Source organism: Pongo abelii, chromosome 8, assembly GCF_028885655.2.
Source record: "Pongo abelii isolate AG06213 chromosome 8, NHGRI_mPonAbe1-v2.0_pri, whole genome shotgun sequence".
NCBI lineage: Eukaryota > Metazoa > Chordata > Mammalia > Primates > Hominidae > Pongo > Pongo abelii.
The window spans coordinates 107,396,281-107,423,732 of record NC_071993.2 but is presented as its reverse complement, the minus strand read 5'-3'; the positions used below and the strand labels follow the sequence as shown (position 1 = coordinate 107,423,732).

At 42.9% G+C, this 27,452-nt stretch overlaps 1 protein-coding gene across 1 annotated transcript; it reads right to left on the bottom strand.

Moving 5' to 3' along the window:
* Positions 1-34: 34 nt before the first annotated feature.
* WNT8B (Wnt family member 8B) lies at positions 35-27,367 on the bottom strand. The gene is made up of 6 exons (XM_002821068.4): positions 26,939-27,367; positions 7,501-7,534; positions 6,571-6,709; positions 5,444-5,569; positions 4,506-4,648; positions 35-4,289 (listed from the first exon to the last, which is right to left on the bottom strand). The coding sequence occupies exons 1-6, from the start codon at positions 27,004-27,006 to the stop codon at positions 3,744-3,746; spliced, it is 1,056 nt and encodes a 351-aa protein (XP_002821114.1). The 5' UTR covers positions 27,007-27,367; the 3' UTR covers positions 35-3,743.
* Between the last annotated feature and the right edge of the window lie 85 nt (positions 27,368-27,452).

The following is a 27,452-nucleotide window of genomic DNA, read 5'->3' as shown; positions in this document are numbered from 1 at the left end:
GGCAGGGGAGAGGCTTAGGGAGAGATAAGAAAGTTAAAGGAAGGTGTCCAGTCCCACTGAATTAGGTTCTCTCCTTGCAGCATTTGTGGCCACTCTGCTGGGTGTGTTGGGGGTGGGGGGATTGTCTCCCTTCATCCGTGCCTGGTGTTCAGTTCCAGGGTTTTCCCCACCCCACTTCAGGGCTGAGCTCAGCTATACAAAGGGACTGGGTGTGAAGCCAGGGGATGCTAGCCCTAATCCTGTTGTAGATCCCATCATGTCTGCGGGCTAGATGTGTGTGTGTTTGGGAGGGAGGGATTGTTAGGCAGTATTTGTTTGTAAAGCCACTTGCTCTTCAGATAATACTTGCACTAACTTCTATTGATGAAGCAGTGTGAGCCCTAGCAAAGTCCTTTCCCAAAGTGTCTTTGAAGCCAAGAGCCCATTGAAGGGAAGAAAGGCCGGGAGAAGGGATTAGTTTGTTCAGCAGCTGTGAATTTCAGTGGGAGGTTGATGAACTCCGAAGTCTTTGTTTAAATTAAAGTGGGGGAGAAAAAAGCCACTGCTGGAGCGAGAGCCCCACTTGGGGCCCTGAACTAACACAAGGAGAAGTCTGAGCTGCAGGGAGCTGTGTACTGACTGCGAAGACTTTTCCCAAACACTTTCGGAAAAGGTGTTGTGAGAAGACAAGGGGGCGGAGTGGCGGATTAGCATGTGAAATGAAGTTTTCATTGACTCCAGTGGGGGTAGAAGGCTATTTTAATGGCATTTTGTTCTCCTATTTTCTCTTCTTGAGCTCTTTAGAGATATTGTTTTGCTAAGACAGGCTTTCTTCCCCCTTCTTTCCAGTCTGAGGATTGCCTCTATGGGAGCCAACATAAATATTTCTCCTCCAGGAATGCGGGTTAATTAAAAGGAAATGAATGAGTGGAAGCATCCAATCCAGACCTACAATAGGCGAGTGCCCTGGCCTGCCCTCCCCTCCCACCACCGCCAGCACCACCAGCGCCGAAGACGACCCCGTCTCTGTCTTTGCCCTAACCTGCTGCTAAGGCCAGTTGAGGCTGCGATTCTTTTCAAAAAGAAAAAGCTCTGCCTGTGTGTAGGCTCACAGGCCAGGGATAGGAAGGAGACAGTGTTTTGCCCACCCCAACCAATGTCCTTGTCACTTCTCAGGACCTCCCTCTGTTTCTGTCTTCTGGCTGAGACAGATGGGCTCCTGAAGAGCACACAAGAGGTGGGAAGGGACCTGTGCTCTGCACTCACCCCACAGTAACTTGCTAGTCGGGGGAAGAAGCCAGTCATCTTTCTCAGCATCAGTTTAAATCTGTAACACAAAAGGTTTGACTAGCTGATCTCAAAGATGTCTTCCCAAGCACCAGTTCTGGAGTTGTCTACTTTGTAAAGGGACCACGGCCCTGGCAATTGAGTGTAAGATGAGAACTTAAACTCCATGATGCAGCAATGGTGGTGGTTGTTCACCACTATCTCTACTCTGGTGTTTGTTGAATGAACAAATGAACAAGTGGATATTGCAAAAGGAAGGGAAAAGCAATACAGATCCAAGGCATCTCAGTCATGTTTTCTTGGTAGAACTGGAATGAATCTGGTATCCATTTGGGGATATAAAACAATAACCTATGAAATAATGTTCTGGCAGCATGACATATTTAGAGTGCTGACCTGGAGTTACCAAATATGAAGCACAATAGTTCTGCTTTTATGCTAAGAGACCTGGAGGATGTAGCTTTACTTTACAACATTGTGCTTTTAAATTTTCTGGCTGCCTTGCCAAACTTTCTTCGTGTACATTATCAAGTAATTCTGCAAAGTGGGACAGTTAGGTTAGTATATGCTGCTTCTTGATTAAAGAGAAAAGGTGAGTTGGGAGATTCAGGAGGTTCAGATAAAAGCAGAGGGAAGGCGTGAAGGGCCTTTTGCTGAGAAAGCTGGAAATGAAGCACTAGGAACACCTGAAAGGAAGTGTATCCCCGGTCAGGAAGGGGAAACTCTCCTCAGTAAGTGTTGGTAAGACCAGAAGGTGTGTGGGTGAGGCCAGGGGTTTGGGATCTGACCTGGCCATTGCCTTAGTTTGGAATACGGGAACCCTTGACTCCTACAGGTGAGCCCCTAGAGTCTTGGCTTTTGTTACCTGGAGCCAGCCACACTGCTTTCTCCTACTCTGGGAGAGGAAGGTTGAGGTCATCTAGCATCTGACCAGTTCTGCTCTAGAAGAGCTGCCCAGCCTGAGACCCGGGACTGTCCTAGGGCAAGGAAGCTGGCTGGGAAGCCCCTTGGGCTACAGAGGGTCTGTCAGGGATTGGTTCTTCCCTCCCCAAGGTCTTGCTCTGTTTCATAAACAAGTCCCTGCCGTACTCTCTGAGAATAAAACCAGAAGACTCAAGTACCACAAGCAGCAAGCTCATGGCTACTGAGTGAATGTATTAGAAGATTTTTAATATAGATGATTTACTAATCCTTGGCAGCTTAGCCTCAATCCAGATAACTGCTTGGGCCACCAGGGAAGTGAGGCTCTAGGGAGGATGGTATCCTGCCAAGATGGGAGGGAGGAGAGAGCCTACAGGTTGTATCTGTTACCACAACCCACCCCAGTATCCTCAAGAATAAGTGCAGTACCTAGAAAAAGAACACATATCACAATGACTGCAATAAATTAAGATTCAAGGTGCTGAACTTCCTATTAAGCAACAGTTTCATTGCAGGAAGTTTACTCATTGAAGGAAGATATCCAGTGCTCTGAATCCTACCTGTTTGAGAACCAGGTTAGTGAGAAGGAAGGGTCTCAGTTTCTCCTTCTTATGACCTGCCTCTAGAGGTGCAGACCAGGATCTGAAGAGGAAAGTGGCTTTATTTACCTCAGTCTTGGCTCAGAGGAACAAAGATCCTTTGGAGAAGAAGAGGTAAAGTTGGTTGCTAGGAGGAAGTAGGTCAGGAGAAGGGAGAAGTTACCTTTAAAGGGTAGGAAATGACTGTAATCTGCCCTTAACATATTTCCTAGACCTTTGGGGTATGTATCTGGAGTCCTTCGGGTGATTGTCTAGGAAGGTCATTGCCCCACTAGTAAAAGTCCATTCATGACATGATACCACAAGGATGAGTAGCACCCTTGGTGTTCAGGTTAGCACTCCAGAGCTCCCTCTTCCATCTTCAACCTCTGCCTCTAGGAACCAACCCCAAAGACATGCTTTTCCGGGACCAGTTTCCTCAGTTTTTCTGGGAAAGAAAGGAAAGGGAGAAGAGGAGAGAAAGCACTCAAGATTCATGGGGAGTCTGGGTCAGCAGGTAGCAGGGGAGGAGCTGTGCAGAAGAGAGGTGCAGCAGTGGGTGAGCCCTGGTAGCAGACAGTGGGCAAAAGGGCAAAGCTTTGACTTTACCTGGGTCCTGCGTGTCTGAGAAGGGTTCTTCCAGCGCCTAAGGCTTGATAGGCTAGGTCAGACATTAGGGCTGCTAGGAGAGGGGAGGAGGAACACCTGTTCTCATCTAATCCAAGGAAGATCAGTAGCTCAAAGCCTGAGCTCTCAGACCTAGGTGTGGCTGCGAGGATTCAGACAGAGCTCTAGGAGAGCACAGAGGAATTGGGGAATCAGGCTGGAAAGTGGCAAGCTTCGGAGAAATTGCAGTCTCTCCCTGTCAGGATCCCTAGGTCTGGGAGAGCGGGTTCCCCATTCCCTAGTTTCCACAATTACTGGGGTCTCTAAAGGAAGCCAAGAACCAGTGGGAAAAGGAGGGGGCAGAGGAAACCCTTAGGGTTTTCTCCCGGGTTTGTGCGCAGCGCCCCCCCGCGGCCGCTCTGCGCGGCTACAGAAGTACTTGGTGACCCTCCTGCGGCACTGCTCGCAGCGGACTGCGCAGCACCAGTGGAACTTGCAGTTGCAGCTGGACACCGTCTCGGCCCGGCGCTCCTCCACCGCCAGCCCGCAGTCCCCGCAGAGCCGGCGGCAGCTGCGGCGTTCCCAGCGACCCAGGGCCCGCCCGCGCCTTAGGCACTCTCGGCCTTCGGTGCCCAGCAGCCCTAGCGTTTTGTTCTCCAGGCAGTAGTCCGGGGAGTCCTCCAGGTGCACCAGCTCCCGGGTAGAGATGGAGCGAAAGGTGTCGGCGATGGCGCCGCGGCCGGCCGCGCTGTTGCCAGCACCCTGCAGCAGGTCCACCTTGAGTGCTGCGTGGTACTTCTCCTTCAGGTGCGCGCCCACCTCGCGGAACTCGGGCAGCTGCAGCCAACAGGTCTGCGTGGTGCAGCTGCCAGACACGCCGTGGCACTTGCACGTGCGTTTCATGGTGCCCTTCACCGCCTGGGGAGAGAGCTAGGAGTGAGAGGCCCGGGATTAAGCGCGTGGCGAGTTTAACTGCCCCTGCGGGAGTTGCGAGAAGTCAAGTTAGTCTACTGGGCCAGCCCACTTGGTACCTCATTTTGCCAATCTTTTAAATGAACTGAAGAGTTGTCCGCACCTGGAGCTGGTAGTGGATGTAGCCAGCAGCTGCCTATTTCCAAGGGCTGCGGGACTCACCTTGCGGCCAGCCTCGTTATTGTGCAGGTTCATGGCTGCCCGTGCATCCTGTCCTGTTTCCAGGGCATCGACAAACTGCTTGGAAATCGCCTCTCCGAAGCCCACATTGTCACTGCAGCCTCCCCACAGCCAGCCTTGGCCCCCTGGAAAAGTGCAGAGAGGGAGGACAGGTCATTGAGCAAGCGGGTGCAGAGCCTCCTGGGCTGCTGTTTCTAATTGGGTTGGGGGTGGGGGTGGGGGGGTCCAGGATAGGAGAGGATTAAGGTTGGGCGAGTGCCCTGTATCCAGATCAGTTGCCGTCTAGATTTGTTTTTGCCACTTTTACACGCCCACTTCCAGGTTTAGCCAATCACCTGCTCAGGGCTCAATGACATAAGTAGTTGCCGAGTGGATTCTTTGCAAGGTGCTAGTACACTCCTCTGCCAACAGTGCCTCTTCGCATGGGCAGAGGATGCACGTGCCCTGCTGGTGATTGAGGTCCAGAAGGGACAAAATGGTGCCAAAAAGATGAGGAAAGCTCAAGCATTGTGGGGGAAAGAGGGATACAATTGAAATACGGAACAGCGATGTTGGAAATTGGTCAGGAGGGCACAGGAGATTGGAGACGGCACTGGAGGTAAAGAGTGGAAAGTAGACGGGGATAGGCAACACGGAAGGAAGTTCCCCTTGTTTGAGAGAAGCAACAGAGGAATCCCCAGAGTGTTGTTTCTTTATTATTATGTTTAAATTAAGGAAACTACTCAATGGGAAAAGAAGGTTCTAAGCTACATTTAGCCTGGCTTGTCATTGTAGGGCTTGGGATCAAACTCGTTCACCCATCCTCCGCATGATTTTCTTCATATTTAGAAGAATACAGCTCTTCTTCACCCCCACCAGGCTTTTCATTCTTTATGTGCGTTGAGCTGGCCTATGGTACCCATCCCTACATTACTACTCACCCAGTTGCCCATTGCGGGAGTCATCACAGCCACAGTTATCAAAATCTCCAAGGCTGCAGTTTCTAGTCAGGGTGTACATGACTCCAGCAGAACTGATGGCGTGCACAAATGCTGTCTCCCGATTGGCTAGCAGGAACCAAAAATCCAGAGTTAGAGGGAGGGGTTTCAGCTTAAAGAAATACCGGACATGCTACCTTTCTTTAATAACCATCATTATATCCTCTTTCCCTAGCTCCATCCTATTTCCCCATCTTTATTATTATTTTTTAACTTTTATTTTTTTGCAGAGAGAGGGTCTCACTATGTTGCCCAGGCTTGTCTCAAACTCTGGGCTCAGTCTTCCTACCTCGTCCTTCCGAAGAGCTTGGGATTACAGGCTTGAGCCACTGTGCCTGGCCTTCCCATCTTTATAGTGTATCTTACCCTCTTCCATGGTCTGCCCCATCCCTGGCCTTAGCCCTGCTCTTCTCACCTCCTGTCTTTTCAGGTCACACATTTTATGACCAGGTGGCTAGGGTACTGTTGATACACATGACTGTAAATGATTTAGATTGGAAAGAGCCTGAGGAAGAAATGGGGAGGGAGATGAATCTGAAGGCTAGGTTGTAAAGAACACATCCCCACTTCCTCCTGGAACACTAGGGTCTAAGAGTCATGTGCAGTTAGTCTTGAAAAGAACCTCTGATTGGCAGCTCTTTCATTTACTGGCATGGCCACTCTTTATCTTCTCCATGGGAATCTGGTCTCCAGGTCACTCTCCACTTGCCCAGTATCTCTCTGCTAAGGAAGGGGCTAAGAGGTTTGAGGACTTATGACCCTTGCCTACCTCCTGATGTTACTTACATTGTGAGGAGACCTTTAGCCAACTGGGAGGCCAAGGATGGTATGGGATTGGGAGTAAGGCAAGATCCATTTGTTGAGCAATGAGAGTGTTGAGAAAGAAAGAAAAAACTCTATAGGTGGGAAAAAAGGAAGTAGAAAAGGAAAAGAGAAGATCCCGGAGAGGGAGATGACCTAAGAGAAGAGAGCAGGTGAGGAGTAAGGGTGTCGAGGAGGCAAGGGGCTATCCCTGGGGCTCTAACCTGTGACCAGAGGGTCCAGGGAGCTGTGGCTGAGGCTTTTCTTACCACTGCGAAGCCCACCATGGCTGGACAGCTGCAGGGCTCTCTCAGGGCAGTTCCAGCGGTCCCAGGCAAACTGATACTTGCATTCTTCAATACCACTCTGGGCACCAGCTGCCACACTGCTAGAGTAAATCAGGTAAGCCTGTAGGGACATAGGAGTAAAAATTCAGACTGAACTTAGGAGGCATTTACCCTAAACTGACCAAACACCCCTCTTCCTGCTCACTCTCCCATTCCTCCAAAATAATGGTGGAGTAAGCCTTTAAATATGCTGTCTCATTTGACATCACAAATAACCTGTGAAATAGGCACTATATTATAGATTAGGAAACTGAGGCCCAGGGAGTGAGCTAAAGTAATTTCCCCAAAGTCCCAGAGCTAGCAAATGGCAGAACTAGAAATGAAACTCAGTTTTATCAGATTCTAGTCCCTATTATCCTTTATTCACCTTTCTTCACTATACTATCCTGCCTCTCCAAAATGAGCCCAAATCACTTAATTCATGAAATTTAAGGAGTTCTCATCACATGACCATCTTAGAAGATAACATTTTGGAACTGAAAATGCCCATGAATGTAAAGATCATATAGTACAATTCCAGCATTTTAAATATGGGAAACTGCATCCCACCACGGGGCACTGAGAAGGATGTGTGACTTTGCAGCCTGACACCTATAAAAGGCTGTTGACTTTTATGGCTCTGGAAATTCTAGCCATAAATTCAGTACTCCTGAGTTCTTATCTTGGCTCTGACAGTGGTTTGCTATGTGGTTTTAGATGTGTCCCTAACACCCTCTGGGTCTCAGTCTTTCTATCTGTAATATATACAGCATAATAAAATATGTGGATATAATGAAAAATCTGCATTTATCATCTTTAGTCAACAGGCTAAGATTAGTGAAATCCATATCAATTAAAGGAATTTGCTCTTACCTTTGGACCAGTCATCAGGAAATTGTTCACTGACCTATAAGGGAAAAAACAAAACAAAAACAGAATATAATGCAGAGACACCAACTTGTTTCTGCTTCCAAGAGTGGTAAGAATTACTTCAGCACATGTAATTAATAGGAAGAAAGGGAGACTAGTTTTACCCAGGAAACACTGTGCATAACAAACCTACTAAAGATAATTTACAGCCAGGTGGGGTGGCTCATGCCTATATTCCCAGCACTTTGGGAGGCTGAAGCAGGTGGATCACTTGAGGTCGGGAGTTTGAGACCAGCATGGCCAAACATGGCGAAACCCTGTCTCTGCTAAAAATACAAAAATTAGCGGGGCATGGTGGCGGGCGCCTGTAGTCCCAGCTACTCAGGAGGCTGAGGCATGAGAATCACTTGAATCTGGGAGGTGGAGGTTGCAGTGAGCCGAGATCGTGCCACTGCACTCTAGCCTGGGCGACAGAACAAAATTCCATTTCAAAACAAAACACACACACACACACAACACAAAACTTAGTAGAAAAAACATGAATAAAAGTAGTATCATTTCCTTGCATTGTTAAAGCCAGGTAAAATTTCCAGTACCATATACTTGATAGTAATGGTTGCTGATTATTCTGCCATGAAGTGGGGAGAGAACTAGCATTAACTCCTGACTATGTTCCTTATGCTCTACTCTCAGTATTTTACATGTTGACCTTGTTAAATCCTTACTGTCTCAGGCATTATTATCTCTATTTTGCAAACAGGAAATCTGAGACTCCAGAAAAGTTAAACGTGTTCAGGCTCACCCGGCTAATAAGTGAGTGAAGCAGGATTTGAATCCACGTTCATCTGACTCCGTGGGACGTTAGAAGGATACTTCTCTAATTAGGAAGAGGTAAAAAAACAGTGGAATATCTCTCTAGGGATTGAGTCATAATAAAATTCTAAAAATAAGTAATCTGATTTGGGAAAATGGTTTGGCTGCCCCTTTTAAAACTAAAAATGGGCTGGGAGCAGTGGCTCACGCCCGTAATCCCAGCACTTTGGGAGGCTGAGGCGGGTGGATCACCTGAATACAGGAGTTCAAGACCAGCCTAGGCATCATCATGGCAAAACCCTGTCTCTACTAAAAAAAAAAAAAAAGAAAAAAATTGCTAGGCATGGTGGTATGCGCCTATAATCCCAGCTACTCAGGTGGCTGAGGCACAAGAATTGCTTGAACCTGGGAGGCAGAGGCTGCAACGAGCTTAGATTGCACCATTGCACTCCAGCCTGAGCAACAGAGTGATATTCTGTCTCAAAACAAACAAACAAACAAACAAAAAACAAAAACTAAAACTAAAAATGAACTTGTCATATGACTTAGCAATTGCACTCTTGGGCATTTATCGCAGAGAAATAAAGACTTACTTTCACTCAGAAATTTGTACCTGGATGCTCATAGCCACTTTATTCATAATAGTCAAAAATTGGAAACTACCCAATGTCCTTCAAAGGGTAGTTTAAAAAACTGTGGCCAGGTATGGTGGCTCACGCCTGTAATCCTAGCACTTTGGGAGGCCAAGGCGGGCAGATCACGAGGTCAGGAGATCGAGACCACCCTGGCTAACACGGTGAAACCCTGTCTCTACTAAAAAAAAAAAGAAAAAAATACAAAAAATTAGCCGGGCGTGGTGGCAGGCACCTGTAGTCCTAGCTACTCAGGAGGCTAAGGCAGGAGAATGGCGTGAACCTGGGAAGTGGAGCTTGCAGTGAGCTGAGATCGCGCCACTGCACTCCAGCCTGGGTAACAGAGCGAGACTCCGACTCAAAAATAAAATAAAATAAATAAATGAATAAAAAATAAAAAACTGTGGTACCTTCATACCATGGAATATTACTCAGCAATAAAAAGGAATGATCTGTTGATACATGCAACAACTTGGATGAACCTCAAGGAAGTTACGGAGTGATTAAAGTCAATCTCAGAAGGATACATACTGCATGATTCTATTTACATAACAATAGTGAAATAATAGAAATTATATAATTATAGAGCTGGAGGACAGATCAGTGGTTGCCAAAGATTTGGGATGGGGGATGGATGTGGCTGTAAAGAGTAACAAGAGAAAGTCTTGGGAGGGGGATGGCCAAATGTCTTTACTGTAGTTATACAAGGTTACAGATGCCAAAATTGCATAAAGCCACATACATGAGTACATGTACACACAAGTGCATGTAAAAATGGTGAAGTCTGAATAAGCTTCATGGATATTGTACTAACGTTGTAAGATGTTCACACTGGGGGAGGTTGGGGCAAGTGTATATGGGACTTCCCTGTACATTTCTTCCTGTACATGTCTTGCAACTCTATAATTATCTAAAAATAAAAAGTTAAATATATATGTACATACGCACATGATCTGCAAGGCTAAAGACTTGGAGAATGACTTCAGTATAGGCATTTGAAAATCAGAATCTATTATCTTTCTTTTTCCATTATAATGTGAGAAAGTAATACGGGAATCATTATGTATTGTTCCATGAAATCTGGTGTACCCCTGCAATTCTGAAGGCCAGTAAGATGCTGAACATCACCAGAAAGGGGATTGGAAATGAAATAGACCAAGAAAGTTTCTTGTCAGGCCAAAAGAGCTTGGCTGACTTTCTTCATACAAAACACATACAACACCAAAAATGTGAGTAGTTTTTGAAAACCAGTATTAACAAACTAAGAGGCTGCCATATGAGAAGATGAAAAAGATTCTAAACGAGTTGTAATAGAATTTTAGAAAATCAAAAATACTATGAAGTCTAGCAAAACTAAGGCCTGTTTTTTTTTTTTGACGGAGTCTCACTCTGTTGCCCAAGCTGGAGTGGCGCCATCTCGGCTCACTGCAACCTCTGCCTTCCAGGTTCACGCCATTCTCCTGCCTCAGCCTCCCGAGTAGCTGGGACTACAGGCACCCGCCACCATGTCCAGCTAATTTTTTTTTGTTGTTTTTTTTGTATTTTTAGTAGAAACGGGGTTTCACTGTGTTAGCCAGGATGGTCTCGATCTCCTGACCTCATGATCCGCCCGCCTCGGTCTCCCAAAGTGCTGGGATTACAGGCGTGAGCCACCACGCCCAGCCACTAAGGCCTACTTTTTAAAGCTTGGTAGGCAACCTCTTAAGTCAACTGAAAAGAAGCACTGCTTGATCAGGTGTAGTAGCACCAGCAAAACACAAAAATAAAATTCAGAATGACTTAAATGAATTCACAATTTCCAAAGCCATTATAGGTTTGGACATGAATTTCTGATCCTTAAAGACATGTCGGAGGAGTCAGCCAGGCCCCTTTGCTTTGGGGAAAGGGGCCTGAGCTTGTTCCCACTCAGAAAGGCACTTTTTATGTTAGGAATAACATTCAAAGATTTTGGACATTACCAAGCCTGACAGAGCTAGTTCCCATTTTCCATAAGACAGAAATTATCAGGAAAGAAAACAAAACAACAAAGCAAATTGAGTGACAAAGAAAATGCTTTGCCATAGCCGGGTGAAGAGTCTTCCTGTGAAAGGAGTCTAAGCCGGAACCACATGGAGTTATAGACAGAGATTCTAGAGAATTCTTTCCTGGAAGATCCTACAATATGCAAAGATTTGTATGATGTTCTGGTCTAGCCCAACTGATCAATGAATGAGACTTAATTGAGCACCTGTCATGGAACAACACTATAGGCCTTATTTGGACAACATTCCTGTAAGGTGACTTGTGTTTTTGTTTTTTTTGTTGTTTGTTTTGTTTTGTTTTTGGAGACAGAGTCTCGCTGTATCTTGCTTAGGCTGGAGTGCAGTGGTGCGATGTTGGCTCACTGCAGACTCCGCCTCCCGGGACTTGTGTTTTTTTGTTTGTTTGTTTTTTGAGACGGAGTCTTGCTCTGTCTTGCCCAAATGGGAGTGCAGTGGCATGATCTCAGCGCACTGCAGTCTCCGCCTCCTGAGTTCAAGCAATTCTCCTGTCTCAGCTTCCTGAGTAGCTGGGATTACAGGCGTGTGCTACCACACCCAGCTAATTTTGTAATTTTCGTAGAGATGGGGTTTCACCATGTTGGCCAGGCTGGTCTCAAACTCCCGACCTCAGGTGATCCGCCCACCTCGACATCCCAAAGTGCTGGGATTACAGGTGTGAGCCACCACGCCCGGCCAACTTGTGTTGTTAACCTCCGAGTTATTTGCAGACATATTTGAACCTTATGGCTGGCTTGTTCATATCCAAAATATCCTATATTAAGAAAAGACTCGGCTGGGCGCAGTGGCTCACGCCTGTAATCCCAGCACTTTGGGAGGCCAAGGCGGGCAGATCTTGAGGTCAGGAGTTTGAGACCAGCCTGACCAACATGGTGAATCCCCGTCTCTACTAAAAATATAAAAATTAGCTGGGCGTGGTGATGCACGCCTGTAATCCCAGCTACTCAGGAGGCTGAGGCAGGAGAATCACTTGAACCCCGGAGGTGGAGGTTACAGTGAGCCGACATCATGCCACTGCACTCCAGCCTGGGCAACAGAGTGAGACTCTGTCTCAAAAAAAAAGAAGACTGTCCTCTAGTGAGTACCAAAGGAGGAGGATCTTGTTCTTGGTCAATGAAACAATGGCATGATTTCCTTTTTGGGGTAAAATATAGATTGCAGAAAACATAGTGAGTGTGTATTGTGAGAAGATGCAAAGAGAACCAAAAAGGAAGGAATTTAAGTGTTTGTATGGGTGCCACCTATATGTGGCAGTTATGTGATTGAAGGAAAGATGCTAACAAACATTGAAGATGTAAATTTGTTTTAAGATATAAATTTTGTTTAACAAATGGAGGCTGCTATATAGACAGAACATGGTAAAACAGTATACTCCCAGATGGAGGTACAAGCTTCCTATTTCCCATGAGGTTGTACAGTTGCTGACAATATTACCCAGTTTCAGGACCATTCAAAGGGTTCATGACTTCCTGAACCCTCCCAACTCTTCTCAGACCTTTGCTTGAACTCTAGACTTGCATATCCAACTGTATTCTTGGCATCTCTCCTTCAGTGTTTAATATGCATCTCAAACTTAACATGTCTAAAACTGAACTCCTGATCCTCGCTGCCACCACCCAAGCCTACCCCTTCTGTAGTCTTCTCCATCTAAGTAAAGGACGGTTCCTCCTAGTTGCTCAGACAAAAATCATAAAGAGTCACTTTTTTTTTTTTTTTTTTTTTTTAAGACAGAATCTTGCTCTGTTGCACCGGCTAGAGTGCAGTGGCGCCATCTTGGCTCATTACAACCTCCACCTCCTGGGTTCAAGCAATTCTTGTGCCTCAGCCTCCCAAGAAGCTGGGATTACAGGCATGAACTACCACGTCCAGCTAATGCTTGTATTTTTAGTAGAGATGGGGTTTGGCCACGTTGGCCAGGCTGGTCTCAAACTCCTGACCTCAAGCAATCCACCCGCCTCAGCCTCCCAAAGTGCTGGGATTACAGGTATGAGCGCGCATGCCCAGCCGAGTCATCTTTTACTCCTTTCTTTCTCTCACATCCGGTTTCGGTCTGTCCTCAAATCCTGCTAGCTCCAGCTCAAGATATATCCAGCATCTAACCAGTTCTCAACACCTTCGCTGTTATCACCCTGGCTCAAGCTGTCATCTCTTGTCTGGATTATGGTAAAAGCCTACTGATTGACCTCCTTGCTTCTGCCTTTATTCTCCTAAATTTTGTTCTCAAAATGAGTGGTCTGTTTAAAGATTAATACCTTTAAAATACAGATCAAATGTTGCAACTTTCTCCTCAAAATCCTCTAATAATTTCGTATCTCACATCAAGCAGAAGTCAAATTCTTACCGTGGTTTTTAAGCCCCTACACAATCTGGCCTCCATTTATGCTTCTGACCTGATCTCCTGCTTTCCCCTCACTACTCTTCGCTAGCTGTGCTGGTCTCCTTGTTGTTTCTCTCACCCACCAGGCACTCTCCAGCCTTGGGGTCATTGCATATTCTCTGTTCCTGGAATCCTGGAATGCTTTGTACTCAGATATCTACATAGCTTGTTCCTTCACCTACATCAGCCGTTTAACCACATAACCACATGTGTCCTTCTCCCTGAGGCTTTCCTTCATCATCCTGTTTAAAATTGCAACTCCACCTCCCCCATCCCCTTTCTCTGCTTATGAACACTATATGCTTTACATATATATTTATTTACTGTTTGCCTTCTCCCACTAGGCTGTAAGCTTTATTAAGGCAGTTTTTTTGTTTGTTGGTTGGTCTATTTTGTTCATCAAATATTACCAATGCCTTGAACAGTGTCTGGCAATAATAAGCATTTAATAATGTTTATTAAATGTATTTTAACGTTTGTTGAATGAATGAATGCAGGAACCCACATTTAGGGGTATTAGAAGAAGAAATATCATCTGAGGAAACTCTAAAGGAGCTGCTATCTAGAGAGAGAGGGGGACTTCCTCATTCATGTCCATGGTTCTAACGATCGTGATTAAGTGATATCTCCCAAAGCCTTAACTTTAGCCCTGACTTCTTTCTTGAGATCCAGAGCTACATTTCCACATGAAAGTTAGATTTCTCTACTGAGAATGTTTCAAATTGTGAAGACGGTTTATCTAAAAGCTAACTCATCTTTCCTACCAAACTAGCTACTTCTCCTGACTTTTTTGTTATTAATGGAACCACCATTTTGCCAAGTCTCTACCAATTTGCTCTCATCATCCAATCGGTTACCAGGACTTATGTGTATTGTGCCTCTCATACTTTTTGCTTATCAGCTCCCTCTTTTCTACTCTCACTGTCACAGTCTTAGCTGTGATCTCCCACCTAGACCACCATAGAAGTTCTGACTTCTCTGCTTACGTTGTTTACCCCCATTCCAATCTAGTGTATAGTCTTCAACTAGACCAATCTTCTGAAAGACTGATTCTGATGTCATTCTTCTGCTCAAGAATCTTCTACAGTTCTCCAGCTTTTGGTACTCAAGACCCTCCATAATCTGACTACATAACCTTTCCAGTCTCATTTCCCATTAAATATCGCTACTTGTCCAATCCTCTATTCAGGCTGAACCAGTTGCTATTCCTGGGCATCCATGCATTCATGCCTCCATGCCTTTGTTCGGCTGTTCTGTTAAATCTCACCTATTCTTAGTATTTGCAGCCAATGACTCTGGGATAGCTGGATATACACATACAAAATGATTAAGTTGGATTGTTATTGCACAACATATATTTATTTAACATTGCAACTCCCCATCCCCTTTAATTAACTCAAAATATATCATAGACCTAAATGTAACTGCAAAAACTATAAAACTCTTAGAACAAAGGATGCGTGTAAATTTTTGTGACATGGGGTTCGGCAGTGATTTTATAGCTATGATACCAAAAGCACAAGTGACAAAATAAAACACAGATAAAATGAACTTCTTCAAAATTAAAAACATTTGCACTTCTAAAACCACCATCAATAAAGCAAAAAGAAAACTCACAGAATGGGAGAAAATATTTGCGATGCACGTATTTGATAAGGGGTTAACATACAGAATATATAGAGAACTCCTGAAACTCAACAACAACAAAACTTGATTAAAAAATCAGCAAGGGGCCGGGTGCAGTGGCTAATGCCTGTAATACCAGCACTCTGGGAGGCTGAGGTGGGCAGATCACTTAAGGTCAGGAGTTTGAGACCAGCCTGGTTAACATGGTGAAACCCTGTCTCCACCAAAAAATACAAAAATTAGCCAGGTGTGATGGTGCATGCCTGTACTCCCCAGCTACTTGGGAGGCTGGCAGGAGAATCACTTGAACCCGAGAGGCCGAGGTCGCTATGAGCCAAGAGTGTACCACTGCACTCCAGCCTGGGCAACAGAGGAAGACTCCGTCCCAAAAAATAAATGAATAAATAACATTTTTTTAAAACTCAGCAAGGGATTTGAATAGACATTTCTCCAGAGAAAATATACAAATAGCCAATATGCACATGAAAAGATGCACAGTATCACTAGTGATCAAGGAAATACGAATTAAAAAGATGACAAGGATTTGCACCCACAAATATAGCTAAAATGAAAAAGACAACTGTTGGTGAGGATGTGGAGAAATCATACATTGCTGGTGGTATTGTAAAATGGTGCAGACACTTTGGAAAATACTCTGCCAATTCTTCAAAAGGTTAAATATGGAGTTATCATATAAGCCAGCAATTCTACTCCTAGGTATATACTCATGAGAATTGAAAACATATGTCCAACAAAAACTTGTACATTTATTTTCATAGCAGCATTATTCATAATGGCCAAAAATAAAAAAAAAAGTCTATCAACTGAGGAATGGATAAATAGAATATTTTTGTTTTGTTTTCTTTTTTTTTTCTTTTTTTTTTTTTTTTTTTGAGACGGAGTCTCGCTCTGTTGCCAAGGCTAGAGTGCAGTGGCGTGATCTTGGCTCACTGCAACCTCTGCCTCCCAGGTTCAAACAATTCTCCTGCTTCAGCCTCCCAAGTAGCTGGGATTACAGGCATCTACCACCATGCCTGGCTAATTTTTAGTAGAGATGAGGTTTCACCATGTTGGCCAGGCTGGTCTCGAATGCCTGACCTCAAGTGATCCACCCGCCTCAGCCTCCCAAAGTGCTCAGACTACAGGCATGAGCCACCATGCCCAGCCCTTTATTTTCTTTTGTCTTTTTATTTTTTTAAGTATAAACAGGGTCTTTCTCTGTCACCCAGGCTGAAGTGCAGTGGTGCCATCATAGCTCACTGCAGCCTTGAACTCCTAGGCTCAAGTGATCCTCCTGCCTCAGCCTCTTGAGTAACTGGGACTACAGGTACACATCACTGTGCCAGGCTAATTTTTTAATTTTTTGTAGAGACAGGATCTCACTTTATTGTCCAGGCTGGTCTCAAACCCCTGGCTTCAAGCAATCCTCCTGCCTCAGCCTCCCAAAGTGCAAGATTACAGGCGTGAGCCACCATGTCCAACCCATAATAGAATATTTTTTGACCATAGAAAGGAATGAAGTACTGGATACAAGCTACAGCATGGATGACCCTTGAAAATATCATTCTGAGTGAAAGAAGCCAGACACAAAAGGCCATAAATGATATGATTCTATCTATATCAAATGTCCAGCGTAGGCAATCTCATGGAAACTGACTAGATTCACAGTTTCCAGGGACTGAGGGGAGGAGGAACAGGGAGTGAATGCTAATGAATAAAGGGTTTCTTTTTGGAGTGATTAAAATGTTCTAAAATGGATTGTGGTGAAGGTTGCACAAATCCACGAATTGGCTAAAAAAATCATTGATTTGTTAAGGGGTGCCTTTTATAGTATGTAGATTATATCTCAATAAAGCTGTTCTTTAAAAATCTCACTTATTCTTGAATAAGTACCAGTGCAGAAGCCACAACCAGCACGCCTTGAAGCCTCACAGCAACTTTTCTTTGTTTCATATGAAGGTTTCCCTTTCCTCTTTTATACTTGACTATAAGTATGGGCTGCCTTAATTATCTCTGTATACCCTCCAGTTCCTAATCTAGTACTTTGAACATAGTAAGTGCCTGTAAAAGTGAATTGAATACAAGGATTTTGAAATAAAAAAGATAGATCATCAGATGCAGCAGAAAATGTAAGGAGAAAAAGAACTGCAAAAAGATTTTGAGAAATATAAGAAGTCTGTGGCAAGCCAGTGCTCCCACTTATTTTTTAATGTAGTGAGCAGATGACTGTGCCACATTAGCAAATGATCATACTACAAGAGTCACAGAGTGAACACTGAGCATATGTACACAGAGGTTAATGCTATAATCAAACCTTTAGCAAAGTTAATCTGACATACTTAGTGCTGTGTATAATTGTTATTGTGCTTCATAGTAATTAGGCATAAGTGGTAAGCGATTTACATAAATAACTGTGGTTAGTTGTGCTTTTACACTGCCAAGTCAAAATTTTACAATTGTTTCTTCTCCTTGTGTTAGCTGTCCAGTATACGTGTGTGTGTATACACTGATATAATATAAAGTTTAATCATATCATGTAATAATAACTAGCATTTATTCAAGTATGTGAGGAACTCTTCTAAGTGCTTTACCTGTATCATCTTTTTAAATTTCCATAGCAACTCCATGGGGTGGTACTATACTTTTCATTGAGTGTTTATTCTGTGCACATCAAGTACTTTTATTTATTTATTTAGAGAGAGGGTCTTGCTCTGTTGTCCAGACTCAAGAAATCTTCCGCCCAGGCGCGTTGGCTCATGCCTGTAATCCCAGCACTTTGGGAGGCTGAGGCGGGCGGATCATGAGGTCAGGAGATCGAGACCACGGTGAAACCCCATCTCTACTAAAAATACAAAAAATTAGCTGGGTGTGGTGGCGGGTGCCTGTAGTCCCAGCTACTTGGGAGGCTGAGGCAGGAGAATGGCATGAACCCAGGAGGCGGAGCTTGCAGTGAGCCAAGATCGCACCACTGCCCTCCAGCCTGGGCGACAGAGCAAGACTCCATCTTAAAAAAAAAAAAAAAAAAAAAAGAAATCTTCCCACCTCAGCCTCCCGAGTAGCTGGGACTACAGGCACATGCCACCATGCTGGCTAATTTTTGTATTTTTAGTAGAGATGGGGTTTCATAATGTTGGCCAGGCTGGTCTTGAACTCCTGACCTCAAGTGATCCGCCCATGTCGGCCTCCCAAAGTGCTGGGACGACAGGGATGAGCTACCGCACCCGGCATATTTTTATTTTGTATTTTTTGTAGGGACAGGGTCTCATTGTGTTGCCAGGACTGACCATGTACTTTGAAGTGTTTTATATATTTTAAGTTCATATAATGATCACAATTATATGAGGTAGAAACTATTATATCTTTCATTTTACAGAAACAGAGACTGAAACATAGAGTGGCCACCCAGCCTCACACAGCTAGGTAAGTGGTGAAGCCAGGACTGGAGCCTAAGCAGTCCTACTCTAGAGCATGCACTCTACCTGCTGTGCTTTTCTGCAGCCCGTATTTCCCTTGCTGTTATTCCCACTGGCTAATCCAGGACTCCTAATTCCTGAAAAATTATTGATAAATATTTCTGAGAGGCCTAAGTGATGTTTTGCACACACTCATGAATACACTCAGTTAATTATCACATTGTCTCTGCTACTTTTTTATCCTTTCATTGCACCAGCCTACTGCTTCTATGTCCACAAAACAGCCACATCTGCCAGGGCACAGGCCCTGCTTTATCTGGGTAGCACGACATCCCCTGGGCACATTTTCTAGGCACTGTTGCTGCTCACACTGGGTTCTATGTATGAAAGAGTAGGGAGAAACAAATACTAAAGGACACTGTAGGCAGAGGTGGGGAGGGGATACAGTGTGTGGCTTCATGACAGGGATATGTTTTGAGAAATGTGTCGTTAGGTGATTTTGTCACTGCAAACATCATAGAATGTACTTATACAAACCTAGATGGATAGCCTACTACACACCCATGCTATATGGTAGAGCCTATTGCTCCTAGGCTACAAACCTATACAGCATGTTATTGTACTGACTACTGTGGGCAATTATAACATGATGGTAAGTATTTGTGTATCTAAACAAAACGTAGGCCCAGCATGGTGGCTCACGCCTGTAATCCCAGCATTTTGGGAGGCTGAGGCAGGCAGATCACCTGAGGTTGGGAGTTCGAGACCATCCTGGCTAACACAGTGAAACCCCATCTCTACTAAAAATACAAAAATTAGCTGGGTGTGGTGGTGTGCACTTGTAGTCCCAGCTACTTGGGAGGTTGAGGCAGGAGAATTGCTTGAACCTGGGAGGTAGAGGTTGCAGTCAGCTGAGATCGCCCACTGTACTCCAGCCTAGGTGACAGAGTGAGACTCTGCCTCAAAAAATAAAATAAAACAAAATAAAATAAAAAATAAAAGACAAACACTCTGAATGTGAATCTGCAGAATTTAGTATTTTCCTCTTACCACCCAGGACTTTTATCTTAGTGCCCTGTGATTTTGTTTCGTTCTGCCTCTCATCACTTTCCCCACAAATCTTTACGTAATATTTCTGGCTTCTCCCCAACCTTTAATCCCATCTCTTAATGTCCGTAGAATGTCTCTGAGTCATCAGCTGGGCATGGTGGCTCACGCCTGTTATCTCAGCATTTTAGGAGGCCAAAGTGGGCCGATTGCTTGAGCCCAGGAGTTTGAAACCAGCCTGGGCAATAGAGTGAGACTCTGTCTCTACAAAAAACAAAAATAAAAATCATAACAAAGATGGAGAAATGGGATGGAGCTCAGAAAAGAGGATATAATGATGATATTTAAAAAGGCAGTGAGACCCTGTCTCTACAAAAAATACAAAACTTAGACGGGTATGGTGGCATACACCTATAGTCCCAGCTACTCGGGAGGCTGATGTGGGAAGATCACTTGAGCTAGGGAGGTCGAGGCTGCAGTGAGCCAGGATTGTACACTCCAGCCTGGCCAACAGAGTGAGATCCTGCCTTAAAAAAATTGTCTCTGAGTCATGAGGCTCAGTTTGGTCTACTTTAGGAGAGAGACATCTGATTACTGAAATTGGAGTGCTGGCCCAGGGGAAAGGAGAAGTGGTAGTGAATGAATGTGAACTGTAGATCTCCATCTGAAGATTTAGCACAGAAGGCATATAGGGCAAAGGGCTAAAGGCTAAGGGGAGGGTATGGAGTAGGGAAACTGCCAGGGGCTATAGCTGGAAGGTGCTCCAGTGATGCAGCTTTCTCTTAGAATGAGTTCTGACAGCAGCTTTCCACTCCATAGAACTCCCAAAATGCCTTGGGCTGGGGAGAGCCCAAAGATAGCTCTTCTGAGTGAGTTTCCTTGTGACTGTCTCTGTTCCACAGCATCCACACATCTGACCTGTAGAACACATGTGCACGAGCAGACACAAAGGTATGTTCACACATGTGCCCACACACACAGTTACACAGAAAGTAGGTCTTATTAATAACTGTGAAATAATATCCCATTGGTCCCCAAATTTTCTTCACTACCCTTATCTGATAATACCTGAGGGTATTGAACTTGGAACTATTCACTGTACAATTTGAGAGAGTTAAGTTTAAAATGCAAATATTTTTCAAGGGTGAAAAGCATGACTAATTCTTACCTATTCCAAAGTATTGAAATCAGGCTTTCCTATTTAACTAGGGGAAGGGATTAGGAGATAGAAGTTACAAGGTATCTGAAGTCTTAAAGGGAAGAGAAGTATTCAGACTTTCAAAATCAGATTTCCTCCTACTTAAAAATATGTCAAGAGGGAACAAAGCTGGTATCAGTGGAGGGTTCTATTTAAGTATGGCCATAGAACACAAGCCAGATTGCAGAGAGTGAAGAGTTATGACATGAAAATAGCTAGTGCTGACTTGTTGGAGGAGGACGGCATTGAAAGAAAAAAGAGAAAGGAGAAATGATTGCAGTGGAGATTGGGGCCAAAGGAAGGTATTTTTCAAGATGAGTATAGAAAGAAAAATTCAGGAATGTGTAGCTTTTGGTCATATTCCCATAACTATTTCACCAAATCAAAGTCTATTTCTTTCTTCAAAGGGAGTTCAGCCCTGTAAATCATTCTAAAAATGTTTTTTATAAACGTGAATTTTTTATATAATAATGCAGTGCCCTAAAATATGAAAAGAGAAAACAAGTCTTGTAAGCCAATTGACAAAAAAAAAATTTTTTTAAGTTAAACAGATGTGACAGTCTTAGCAGTAGTCCTTATATTTAAATGTATATTAAAATCCCACATTATCGCAAATCCAGCCCTTGCCAAATGATTGTTGTCAAAGGCCATGTAATAGCCCACAGGACAACTCTGTACCATGGATCTTTGCAAAAGAAGCTCAGGCAGATTCCTTCACAAGCGAAGCACAAATGTTCGGGGGATCATCTTTTTCCCTGCAACTGATATGTCATTTGTATTTCAGGATATTTTATAGAGCGATAGGCTATCTTCCCTGTCCTCATTTCCTTCCTTCTTTATGTATTGTAGCAAGCGCTGCTGAGAAACGCTAAGCTACAGAAAAGCACTTCAGCACTTAGCATCTAAATGAGGACTGTGGCAGGGATAAGCTATACTCACGCTCCTTTCCTTGGTCTCTAAGTGAGAGCTGCTAAGGAACAGCTCAAGCCACCATTCCCAGAAAGCCTGGGATCACGGAAATTTTTTCCACAGTCATTATGGAGGCAGATAATTCCATTTTGTTTTCTGATCTTGTTGCCTTGGTCCCTGCAGTATAGACTTTAGAAAACATTTATGTTCTCAATTGCATCGATGGAAACAATACCAGTTTATATCAGTATCAAGAAGGTAGGTGTATATGGTAACTTCAAGAATTATCCTGTAAAACAACTAGGTGAACAGCTTAAGGTTGGAAAATTGACAGGCTTTGGCACTTGAGTGCCATTTTTACTGCTTAATGGAATTAAATCCAAATAGATGGTAAAATGTTCTCTCCTCAATCTGATCCAACCACCAATTTCTACTGCCTTTGCTAATCAACCACAGCTCCAACAGAAATAAACACAAACATGTATTTGAATGACTTATTCCCTTTTGCTAATTTGTATTCTTGATCTTCTCCCAAGGGCAATGGGAGAAATGTACAATGTTCCCCAAACTTCGTTCTAATTACTGGCCTGGATCTCTCAGACACAGGACAGATAATCCTTTTGCTATCCCTCTTCTTCCTGTTTTGAACCATGGTAGTACTTGGAAGATTTAGACTAAGAGAATATGCAGTTAAAAATGCTACAGAATGTATAGGTGAAACACGATTGGTCAGAGATTGATAACGGTTGAAGCTGAGTTATTGGGGTTTGTTATATATGCTGTTCTCAACCTTTGTAAAAACATTTTTTCCCCATAATATGAAAATTTTAAAAGAAAACCAATTATTCTGAAAAACAATAATCTATGGAATCTGGGCTCCACCAGGTGCCTTGGATTAAGGTGAGGAAATACCAGACAGGTTAATGTGGACAATCTATTGGTTCACTACTTAGTGTCCTGGATAATGGAACCTTCAAAGTGTGATACGATAAACCTAAAGAACCTGACTACAGAAAAAGGACTGAGATTTAGAGCAGCAAAAGGTAATTGCAGTTCTGAATGAAGGGGAAATTCCTCCTAATGTAGGGTGGTGTCAATTTGGCCTGGAGAGTTTAAGAATTTCATCTATGGAGCTGCATAGAAAGACTGACCTATTAACCTTCTTATAGGGTCTTATTGGGACTACTGGAATATAGCCCCCATAATGTGCTGGTACCATAGGATGCTGAAGGTGCGAAAACAACCTATTTTTAAAAAGCGAGTTTGGACTGGTCAGATGATGGTGAATTTAAATGATCCCCTTATGATCTGATTTTCTCTTGGCTTGGAGAAAACTCTAACCTAAGAAGCATACAGAGAAATGAAATGATCAATAACAGGGGATTACAATAAAGATTGAGAAAAACAAACCATAAAATTTTGGCTCATAATGAGACTGAAGCATCTGTCCAAAGTGGATGGTAGTTTCTGTTGAGAGGTCCTGGGAGTGCAGGTATATTTTAAGTGGGAGGCAATGGGGAATGTTATTTATGTGACCCAAGCTCAGTGTTTCCCTCAGCTGTTAACCTAGCCTGATCTTTTACTGAGTAAGAAAAAAAAATCCAGTTTCTGAAAAATAAAGGTTTATCCTAAGAAAAATTATATTGACCTCATTCTCTAAGCCATATAAATTCTCCCCCACTTTTCTGATGGAAATAGACAAGCGTCATTGGAGCCCAGAAAAAAAGGAATTTTATTAATAGTCCCAAGAGATAATAGTATCACCCAGTATAGAGCAGCATTAAACCAATTTTCCCAGCTGGGAAAAAGAAAAAAAAAAGGAATATCTTTCCATGGAAGGAGAGGGTTTAGATTAAAACTCCTTTTCTTCTGGTCCTTTTTTAATGCCTCATTTGTCACTATGTAATAGCACACAAAGGAGATCCTTCTTTGTGTCATGTTGTCATCCACCAAAAACTAAAACTAAAACGAAGATGCATCTTAGAGCATCCTTCTTGTCACTCACACAAACTGGTTTCATAACAAGAGCTGTAATGAAGTGTCTTTTCCCAGGATACTCACAGCCTTTGTTGTTATTAATAATTATAATAATAATAGTTATTGTCTTTCATGACAACAGAAATAGAGATTCTGGAAAGAAACACATAGGGCTCGAGTTGTGGAGGCCTTCAATGATAAACCTGGGAATTAAACTTCTCTGGTTATGTCTCAGAGCCCTCAGGCCTTCCTACAGTGCAGCTGCTGATCTAGCCCACCTCAGAGCTACTCCACAAATCCCAGCTTTTTTTAATGGATCAGGCACTTTTTTTTTTTTTTTATGAACTAAGGATGCTATTAAGTGACTCTTTTATACTGGTATTTTTTTTTTCCAGATTCCAAAGCAGTTCCTCACACCTTACTTTTTATTTCTTTAACTTCGGGGATTCCCAGCGTCTTTGAGGATGAGAATCCTCCCCTATCGTGACAGTTTTAGTGGATCCTCACTTGATCATATATGGTTTTTTTTAATCTGTTAGTGGGAAAAATTCAACATGGCAAAAACTTATGACAGAACCCCAGTATGAATTCAGTAATTTTTAAATGAGTTTATATTCTATTGTTCATAAAATACACCTAAAAGTAGTAGAACATAGTGTGGAGATCAATAATTTCAGCTTTACACAATGCTTGGTGAGAATATGGATTCAAAGACCCTCCTGCAATAACTGATTCCTTTGCCAATCAGGAGTCCCACATGTCATCATCAGATGAGATTTCAAGAGCCATAGAAAGGTTACTCTATAAGATGCATGTAGAGGACCAAAAGATGATGTTTTTCAAAAGCTGCCTTAAAATCCAAAGATTTTAGGTAAATTCTTGCCCTACTGCAGAAGAGAAATGGACCCTGTTTAAATTCCTGCTGCAGACCTTTGGAAAGAAGTAGAGGTGGTGACTTCTGTTGAAGAATGAGAGCAGAGCTATAGTTTACTTCTGTATCCCAGGGCATCCTTCTGATTTGGTGACTGAGTTAGGTGGGGAGAGAGTGAGAAATGAACAGAACTGGGTAAGATCCACTGTCATTATGACATATCATTTGGAGTAAAATGGGGCCAACCAGTTAAGGTAAAACACTTTCTAGGCCTGCTCATGAGTAAGTGCATTGGATGAGTAAGTGCATTGGATGAGTAAGTGCATTGGATGAGTAAGTGCATTGGAAGGAAAATCAAATTGGTTCATCTCTGGCCACCATTATAATCATCATCATCTGCTTGCCTTATCATGCATTCTTATTCTCTTTCTTTGGAGCCATAAGGATTAAGACAAACAAATTCAAAGAAAATAATTTTCTCAAGTTACTAAAAGACAGTTCTCCTTGGAAGTGTCCCAACTATAAAAAACTGTGGCAAATACTTTTCAAAGAAATCATCTTGTACTGATTTACCTAGTAAAAACACATATTATAGGTGAATGTCATCATTATTCTCTCCTTTTCAAGCCCAGGAATTTCTGTTGATGGACTCTTTAGACAGTAATTTCAGGCAGGCCTACAATTGAACAGCCAAGCAGAAATTGTGGTTCTCTATTTGTTAAATGCTTTTGAGGTCCTTACATAAAGGGTTGATAATGAAGTATTAAGAGAAACATTTCAAAGGCTGTGGTTGGTCAAATTTCTCTGCATGGCATAAAGGGGAAGATGACCTTATGCAAAACCCTGATAGTTTCATTAGAAGCATAATCAAGATTTAATGTTAAATTTAAAAATTGCTTTTCAAATGCCACCACAAACAGATTCTTGGTGAAGTGCAAATGTTTAATTTAAATTGGGGCTTATAGGAAAAAGCAATTAAAATCTAATTGTATTATAAAGGAGATTTGTACATTTGCTCCTCAAAGTCAGGCAAGGCGAGAAGGGGTTCTTAAACCCTGTTTTTTTAAATTAGAACTTTCTTTCACATCTCTTTTTCCTTTTTTCTTTTTGAATCCAGACACTTGAATTTGGACAGACAAGCAGCCCAGCCACCTTTCAGTGTGGCTGTGTCAGTATCGGAATGAAATGAACATGACCCCCTCCAGCAGGGAAGGGAACACACAGTAAAGGTATTTTTTATAGAACAATTCTTCACACCGCCCTGGTGACTAGGGAAAGGAATCTCGTGTTTCTCTTTTGCTGATACTGAATCAGCTGAAGAATACCATGAACATCAGTAGAAATGCTCTGAAATAGTCTCCTCTCCCTTTTGTCTTTTTGTTCTCATGAGGGGGAGAGAAGAGAGACCTTTTTTTTAACGTTGAAATATTTAATTAAAATGCCAATTAAAAATGGACTAATTGGTGGTTCTGCTTATAATCAGAAATGTTGCAAATTATTGTATTAACTTGCAAATAGTTTCAGGAAGTTGGCATACTTCTTATCAACACTCCAATAAAGACGGCTACACTCATTTATGATAAAAATATATTTTCAATTCTCAAAGGAAGCTTATCTCAGCAAAGAAATTTCTTTTCTTGCTTCCTCAACAGTTTATGTAGGAATTGGATTTATATCTTTGTTAAATAGATGGTCAAAATGAGAACTGATGAAGAGAGAGACTGAGCTCATATCTGAACTGGAGAGAAACTCCGAACACCCTAGCAACCTGCATTCTGTATGTTATTGTGTACTGGCGTATTTGCTAATGAACAGTTGCATGTATAGATAGTTTATGTGGTTTCCAAGAGCTAAATGAGAATGGTGATGATATTCTTTAGCATTTGTGTTTATAATTTACAAAGCACTTCCATATACGTTATCTGATTTTCTGAACAATTTAGAAATATTTGTAAATTGAACAAATTAAATAAATTTCTCGAGACGTTTAGATTTCTAAAATATCTGGTTTCAAACATGTTTGTTAACCCAATGCCTGCTTAGTGGTTCAAATAAAATTTTTTATGCCTAGGAAATGACAATTTGAGCAATTACTTAGACTATCCTGAAAAAAAACTAAAGTCAGAAAGTATAAAGTAAGATCCCATTGAATTTTGTCTCCAGACTACCTCAAGATCAGATTCAACACACGGTAGAACTTGCTTTGAACTACCTTCCTCCTCTCTACAATGCTGACATCAGGATTTCGTGAAAAGGGCTGCTGTCCATTTACCCCCAAATCACTTTGGTGGAATATTTGTGGAATAGCGATTTATAAAAATAGGAACCCCCCCTCCCATCATTTAGTCCTTTATTGGTAGGGGTCCTAAAGATTCACTAAAATCAGCCATGAATTTAGGAAGAGCCCTACCCCATAGAACAGTTTTTCCTAGGCGAGATCTCAAGGCTTCCTACATTTCTGGAAATGAAATGAGCTTTACCCAACATATTACATACACTCACCTATTCCCAGCTCCAGGTAAGAGTCCAGGTTACTTACCAGCTGTGGCTGAGTTGGAGGACACAGGTGAAAAGAGAGATGTACACAGAAGGCTTTGAAAGAAACATAATCCTCTGGAGTAACAGCTAGAGAAAATTCCAAAAAACTGGGAGATGGGTAAGCAAGACAGAGAAATATTCTCCTCGGTGGCAGTGGGATGGAATTCTCAAAGCCCAACTTCCTTGGTGTGTAAGCGATCCCAAACAGAGTTAAGGGGAGGTGAAATGGAGCTGCCAAACGTCCAAAGAAGAGATTATCTACTTAATTAAAGTTTTTTTTCCCCTCTAAGTCCTTCAGCCAATCAGAACTCAAGTGCCAGAGAAAGATTGAGTCGATCAAAAGAACACTCCAGGATCCTCCCAGACAAATGCAGAAGAAGGGGACCAGGAGAAAGAGGACAAAGAAAGAAGCAGGGGGAAGAGACATAGCAAATCCCCTCCACATAAACACTGCATGGAGTCTCTTTCCTCTCTCTTGCCTATCCCCTCCCATCACACCACAACCTTTCCCCACC